Raw genomic sequence first — 7,919 nt, 5'->3', positions numbered from 1 at the left:
TTAATAATTTAAACTGCTTTTATTCATTCCAAATCAAGTGAAATTTTATTCAAAGTCATAAAAAGCCATGACGCATTAAAATCATTCAGGATCCCGCTGTGCGTTCAGCGGACTCTTCTTCTTCATGTGAGATTTCTCGTGCGATTTTAGCTGCCAGTTGTAGAGGAAGCTTTTATCACACTGAGGAAAGGAGCATTTGTATGGCAGCGCGTCCTGAATCCCGTGTTTATTGTATTGATGCGCTATGAGTCTTTCACGAGTCTTGCAGCTTTTGCCACAAAACTCACAACAGTATGCACGAATGGCGTGAAGTTTCTGGTGTTTTCTCAAGACACGTTGGCTTTTGTAGCGCATGTTACAGATGTTACACTCAAGGTAATCGTCTTTTGATACGTGTAATGCCTTTTTGTGGATGTTAAGGTGCGTTTTGTTGAAGAATCCGCTCGGGCATTGATCGCATTTAAAGTTGTGGTATTCCGGATGAACGGAATAATGGGCATACACATCTTTTTGGAAGGAATAAGCTTTATCGCACAAATCGCACTTGAAAGGAAGATCCGTTTTCCTTTGATTTCTCCTGCTGCAGGAATGCCCCGACAATTCCTCGGCCGTAGTAAATCTCTTGAGGCACAATGGACATAGAGCGACCTGCGTCGGGTCGATGATTTCTCCGTGAATGAACTTCAGGTGGTCGACCAAAGATTTCCACGATGCTACCTGATTTTTACAGTGCTTGCAGGTGTGAACATAACTTTTTGGTGGGGCTTCTCCAATGCCGTGAACTTTAGCTTTGTGAGTCGCGAGAGCCTTATGATGGTGAGCAATTCTCTGAGATTTCGGTCATTCGATTTTTTTGTATTTTTTAATCCGGCTGAAACTTTTTTGGTGCCTTCGGTATGCCCAAAGAAGCCATTTTGCATCATTAGTTTGTCCATATAATTTTCCATACAAATTTGGTAGCTGTCCATACAAAAATGATATGTGAAAATTCAAAAATCTGTATCTTTTGAAGGAATTTTTTGATCGATTTGGTGTCTTCGGCAAAGTTGTAGGTATGGATATGGACTACACTGAAAAAAAAATGATACACGGTAAAAAAAATTTTGGAGGTTTTTTATTTAGCTTTTTGACACAAAAACTTGATTTGCAAAAAAACACTATTTTTATTTTTTTTTATTTTTTGATATGTTTTAGAGGACATAAAATGCCAAATGGGCGTAATATTGAATTTTTGGCCCGTTTGAAATGTTAGTCTTGATTTTAAATTTTTGAAATATTTTTTTTCGAAAAGATCGGAAAATTTCACGAATGTTTCATATTTTAACATTGTGAATCGGATTTATAGTTGCTGAGATATCGACATTAGAAAATGGTGGGTTGTTTGGGTAAGACTTAGAAAACATCAATTTTCCTGTTTTTTAACCTTTGCATGGCAATATCTCAGCAACTATGGGTCGTATCAACAAAGTTCAAAAAAGCAAAATATATAGAATTTTCTCAGCTATTCAAAAATATTTTTTTCAAAAGTGGGCAAACATGGGCACTAATTAAAAAAAAACGAAAAACTGCGACTATTTTCAAAAAAGTTACCTAAAAATGGTTATAACTTGAAAACGGTGCACTTTATCAAAATTTCACTAAAGTACTTTTTGATTGCAAATTCAATTTTACATCTAAAAATAAAGTTGAAAAATTTGTGCGACCAATATTTCGATTTTTTGAAAAAATCTGTATTGGTTCAAAAATTCATAACTCGGTCAAAAAATTTTTGCCCATTCTGGAAATTTCTGAAAAGTTGGCATTTTATGTCCTCTAAAACATATCAAAAAATGAAAAAAAATTAAAATAGTGTTTTTTTGCAAATCAAGTTTTTGTGACAAAAAGCTAAATAAAAAATCACCAAAAATGTTTTTACCGTGTATCATTTTTTTTCAGTGTAGTCCATATCCATACCTACAACTTTGCCGAAGACACCAAATCGATCAAAAAATTCCTTCAAAAGATACAGATTTTTGAATTTTCACATATCATTTTTGTATGGACAGCTGCCAAATTTGTATGGAAAATTATAAGGACAAACTAATGATGCAAAATGGCTTCTTTGGGCCGCATACCGAAGGCACCAAAAAAGTTTCAGCCGGATTAAAAAATACAAAAATTAAAATTAAAGAAAAAAGACCGATTCCGTAGAGAACTGCTCTGGTACAATTTGCCACACTGGTCGCAGCGGAGGTTTGGCGGCAACGAAGTCTTTGGTGGCAAACAAATTTTCGTAGGTGTTTCCGTACTTCCGTGTTCCTTGACCCGGTGCATGGCCAGATTGTATTGGAAGGCGAACGTTTTACCACAATGCTCGCATTCTTTCCTGGGGTACGGCATATTCCTAGGATGTCTCAGCCGTTTTTCCAACATTATTACGGGTTCCTTGGACACTGAAGATTCATTTGACACGGTGGCCTCTTGCGCTGGTTCAACGGCGGGAACATTCAGTTCGTACTCTCCCAACTCTATGATTTCTTGCTTAATATCTTCGTCTGCTAAAAGATCACCATTTATTAGCTCCTAAAAGATACGAATTTGAGTCATCAAGGTGTAACAACGACTGTTTACTCAATCTTACGGATTCTTCCTTAATGAATATTGTTTTGTAGATCACTGTATTCTCCTCCGAACCGATATTTTCCTCTTTCGCTACGGAATCATTTGTTTTCAGTTCTGCCATTTTTGGTAACATAGAAGCTCGTTCGTCACACGTTCTTCAAATAGTCAAAAATCATTAAATTAAGATTTATTTTAAAGAAAAATGTAAATTCTTTTAAGTGTTATTTACGACGATGTTTGTTTTGACATTTAACGCGAGATGTAAACAATGCGTACACGTTCATAGCAAATCCACTAGAAGTCATTGAATTATATCGCACGGCGCTACCCAATTTAGGGTATGGCTAGTACTAAAGCAGTCTAATACCCGGTCGTCAATGCAGGTCGCATTTTCTTTTTAATTTTTAATTTTCAGAAACCGTTCAAAATACATCCGTTCGTTCTATGCTCAAACACCAGACTGATCTCGTTCAACACGAACGCTTACAACCCAATTTCTCTTTTCTCTCACACACGCTCGCTAGTTTCTGCTGTCATCTCACTCATTTTCTCTTTTTATGGCGTTCTGATCAAATTAACCCTCGCTTTACCATTTATTTATTTTATTGTTTAAAAGATGATTATTCATTTCACATATTTTATTTTATTATTATTTATATTTGCCCTATCCATTCCCTACACATAAGACAAAGGATTTTGCTCGATTGGTACCTCCGTTTGACAGTTGTCGTGCTTTTATTGGTACTTTTGGTTTGAGATGTCGACTACATCGAACTTGCTGACCTTCACCACCTTCCTGACCAAGGGGCTAGCTAGTCGAAGCCAAACCGACGTAATCTATACTGATCTCTCCGCAGCCTTCGACAGGCTCAACCATGACATCGCGATTGCTAAGCTCGAAAAACTAGGGTTTAGTGGCAGTTTGCTCGGTTGGTTTCAGTCCTATTTTCCAGACGAACAATCAGTGTGAAGATCGGCGAATGCGTCTCGCTGCTATTCCTTGCCTACTCCGGTGTAGCGCAAGGAAGTCACTGGGGCCTCTTATATTCTTGCTCTACTTTAACGACAGCAATTTTGTACTGGATGGACCAAGACTCGCTTATGCCGACGATTTGAAGATCTTCCGGTACGTGAACTCAACGCATGACGCTGAACTACTTCAACAGCAGCTGGACAAATTCGCTGACTGGTGTGCCACTAACCGCATGACCTTAAACCCTCTGAAGTGTTCCGTTATATCGTTCACCAGGAAGCTCAGGCCGATCACGCACAACTACACGCTCCTCGGAACAACCGTCCCGCGGGTCGAATGCACAAACGATCTCGGAGTGCTGCTAGACGCGAAGCTCACGTACAAGAATCACGTCGCATACATCGTTGCAAAAGCCTCAAGACTGCTTGGTTTCATATTTCGTGCGACCAAAAAGTTCACCGACGTCTACTGCCTGAAGTCATTGTACTGCGGCCTCGTCCGGTCAACCCTGGAATACAGTTCCGTGGTGTGGAATCCCTGGTACCAGAATAGCTCGGAGAGGATCGAGAGCGTGCAGCGGCGATTCATTCGTTTCGCACTCCGCTTGCTTCCATGGAGAGACCCCCACCGTCTCCCAAGCTACGAAAGCAGATGTCAACTTATCCATCTGGACTCTTTAGCTGTTCGTCGCAACGCCGCACGTGTAACCGCTGTTGCCGACCTGCTCACATCAAGGATTGATTGCCCCTCCCTACTCGGTGAGCTGAATCTGCAAGCTAGATCTCGTGTGCTGCGCGGAGGTGCCTTCTTCCGAATCCCACTTGAAGCTGCCAACTACAGTGCACACGGCTCCATCATCGGACTTCAACGGACCTTCAATCGAGTAGCCTCAATTTTTGATTTTAATGTGTCACGTGATGTTTTGAAAAAGCAATTTGTGGAGTTTTTTTAGATGTAATTAAATTATTATTGTGTAACATAGTCACAGTATCATTGGGGTCATTGTTGGCCTGTTGATACTTAATAAACAAACAAACAAACAAACAAACTCGGCTAGAAACCAACCAACGAATGCCTGCTCATTTAGGTACACTTCTTTTATTACGTAACGCTAATATTTGGATTTTTTTAAACCCCTCGCACTTCGTTTAAAATGCCCATACAAATTTCAAAAAAAACTTAACTCCTTCGAATCCCCCACCCTCTCAACCCACACCAACAACTGCGTTACGTAATAAAAGAAAAAAAGTGAGGCATTTTCGCTAGTTCTAACTGTTCTGTGTTTTGCGTGCACTCTTGGTGGCGCTTTGTATTAGTACCTCTTTTTGACAAACATTTCTGTTGCCACCTTTTGGTTCCTTGGATTAGCCATGGATATTTTCATAGTGTAATAGTGAGTTATCTAAGCCCGAGCTCACGCACACTAGCACTCCATTTGTTTTGCTGGCGGGTACAAAATTTAACATCAATGTTTTTCGTGTACGTTCACGCAATACATGCGCACGTAGACAACTCTATACATGCGCACGTAGATAACTTAGAGAGCCTGGATCTTATTAGAGAACGGACATCTCAAACCAAAAGTACCAATAGAAGCACGACAACTGTCAAACGGAGGTACCAATCGAGCAAAATCCTTTGTCTTATGCTCGATTGGTACCTCCGTTTGACAGTTGTCGTGCTTCTATTGGTACTTTTGGTTTGAGATGTCCGTTCTCTAATAAGATCCAGGCTCTCTAAGTTATCTACGTGCGCATGTATAGAGTTGTCTACATGCGCATGTATTGCGTGAACGTACACGAAAAACATTGATGTTAAATTTTTTACCCGCCAGCAAAACAAATGGAGTGCTAGTGTGCGTGAGCTCGGGCTTAGATAACTCACTATTACACTATGAAAATATCCATGGCTAATCCAAGGAACCAAAAGGTGGCAACAGAAATGTTTGTCAAAAAAAGGTACTAATACAAAGCGCCACCAAGAGTGCACGCAAAACACAGAACAGTTAGAACTAGCGAAAATGCCTCACTTTTTTTCTTTTATTACGTAACGCAGTTGTTGGTGTGGGTTGAGAGGGTGGGGGATTCGAAGGAGTTAAGTTTTTTTTGAAATTTGTATGGGCATTTTAAACGAAGTGCGAGGGGTTTAAAAAAATCCAAATATTAGCGTTACGTAATAAAAGAAGTGTACCTAAATGAGCAGGCATTCGTTGGTTGGTTTCTAGCCGAGTTTGTTTGTTTGTTTGTTTGTTTATTAAGTATCAACAGGCCACCAATGACCCCAATGATACTGTGACTGTGTTACACAATAATAATTTAATTACATCTAAAAAAACTCCAAAAATTGCTTTTTCAAAACATCACGTGACACATTAAAATCAAAAATTGAGGCTACTCGATTGAAGGTCCGTTGAAGTCCGATGATGGAGCCGTGTGCACTGTAGTTGGCAGCTTCAAGTGGGATTCGGAAGAAGGCACCTCCGCGCAGCACACGAGATCTAGCTTGCAGATTCAGCTCACCGAGTAGGGAGGGGCAATCAATCCTTGAAGTGAGCAGGTCGGCAACAGCGGTTACACGTGCGGCGTTGCGACGAACAGCCAAAGAGTCCAGATGGATAAGTTGACATCTGCTTTCGTAGCTTGGGAGACGGTGGGGGTCTCTCCATGGAAGCAAGCGGAGTGCGAAACGAATGAATCGCCGCTGCACGCTCGATCCTCTCCGAGCTATTCTGGTACCAGGATTCCACACCACGGAACTGTATTCCAGGGTTGACCGGACGAGGCCGCAGTACAATGACTTCAGGCAGTAGACGTCGGTGAACTTTGGTCGCACGAAATATGAAACCAAGCAGTCTTGAGGCTTTTGCAACGATGTATGCGACGTGATTCTTGTACGTGAGCTTCGCGTCTAGCAGCACTCCGAGATCGTTTATGCATTCGACCCGCGGGACGGTTGTTCCGAGGAGCGTGTAGTTGTGCGTGATCGGCCTGAGCTTCCTGGTGAACGATATAACGGAACACTTCAGAGGGTTTAAGGTCATGCGGTTAGTGGCACACCAGTCAGCGAATTTGTCCAGCTGCTGTTGAAGTAGTTCAGCGTCATGCGTTGAGTTCACGTACCGGAAGATCTTCAAATCGTCGGCATAAGCGAGTCTTGGTCCATCCAGTACAAAATTGCTGTCGTTAAAGTAGAGCAAGAATATAAGAGGCCCCAAGTGACTTCCTTGCGCTACACCGGAGTAGGCAAGGAATAGCAGCGAGACGCATTCGCCGATCTTCACACTGATTGTTCGTCTGGAAAAATAGGACTGAAACCAACCGAGCAAACTGCCACTAAACCCTAGTTTTTCGAGCTTAGCAATCGCGATGTCATGGTTGAGCCTGTCGAAGGCTGCGGAGAGATCAGTATAGATTACGTCGGTTTGGCTTCGACTAGCTAGCCCCTTGGTCAGGAAGGTGGTGAAGGTCAGCAAGTTCGATGTAGTCGAACGTCCCGGCATGAAGCCATGTTGCTCAGCGCAGATCTGTTGCTTGCAGTGAAAAAAACACCAGGTCGAGCACAGCGAGCTCGAACAGTTTGGAGACGGCGCAAAGCGCCGAGATCCCCCGGTAGTTGTCGATGTCACGTTTGTTTCCCTTTTTATAGACTGGAAACATGAAAGCAGTTTTCCACAGGTCCGGAAAAACCCCTTCTTCGAGAGCGTGCTGGAACAGGAATCGTAGTGGAGACAGCAGGCATTGGATGCACTTTTTCAGGATACTAGAGGGGATTCCATCAGGTCCTACTGATGAGGTTGATTTCAATCTGGCAGCTGCGTTCATGATTCGTTGGTCGTCGAGTACGAGTCGGTCCAGAACGTTGCCGCAGGGTGGCACATTTTCTGTGGCGGCTGCGACCTCGTGCGGTGAAAGGGATTCATTGATGAACATTCTGGAAAATTTCTCTGCAAACAGTTGACAGATGGTATCGGGATTTGAAGCGGTCTCGTTGTCAAGGAACATAGAGGAAGGCAAACCACTTTCTTTCCTCTGGTCATTGAAGTGTTTCCAGAAGGCCTTCGGATTAGATTTCAGTTTTTGTTGGATCCGGTATCGATAGCGGTTGTAACAGTGATTGTTTAGGGTCTTGTACCGTTGGTTCAGTCGAAGGTAGTGATCTCTGAGTGGTAGTGTGCGCCTTCGGGAAAACTTTCTTCAACTCGTTGGTCTGCCACGGGATGCGATCGGGGGGCAGGATTGCTTTTTTGGGTACGTGACGGTCAATTGCGTACGAGAGAATATTAGAAAAGGTCTGCACCGCCACATTAACATCGTCTGGGTCTAGCGTATTAGTCCAGTCAATGCTC

At 42.3% G+C, this 7,919-nt stretch overlaps 1 protein-coding gene across 2 annotated transcripts; it reads right to left on the bottom strand.

Moving 5' to 3' along the window:
* On the bottom strand, window positions 1-2,878 carry LOC6051965. 2 transcript variants are annotated; one of them, XM_038257579.1, is made up of 3 exons: window positions 2,621-2,877; window positions 2,214-2,562; window positions 1-828 (listed from the first exon to the last, which is right to left on the bottom strand). In XM_038257579.1, exons 1-3 carry the CDS (start codon window positions 2,732-2,734, stop codon window positions 809-811), a joined length of 483 nt encoding a protein of 160 aa, XP_038113507.1. In that variant the 5' UTR covers window positions 2,735-2,877; the 3' UTR covers window positions 1-808. The 2 variants fall into 2 exon arrangements, with proteins under 2 accessions (XP_038113507.1, XP_038113506.1); XM_038257578.1 differs by lacking the exon at window positions 1-828 and having other exon boundaries at window positions 2,090-2,562; window positions 2,621-2,878.
* Window positions 2,879-7,919: the final 5,041 nt, after the last annotated feature.

The sequence above is a fragment of the Culex quinquefasciatus genome, chromosome 2 (assembly GCF_015732765.1).
Source record: "Culex quinquefasciatus strain JHB chromosome 2, VPISU_Cqui_1.0_pri_paternal, whole genome shotgun sequence".
NCBI classification, from domain to species: Eukaryota; Metazoa; Arthropoda; class Insecta; order Diptera; family Culicidae; genus Culex; species Culex quinquefasciatus.
This window is presented reverse-complemented; position numbering and strand designations above follow the sequence as displayed.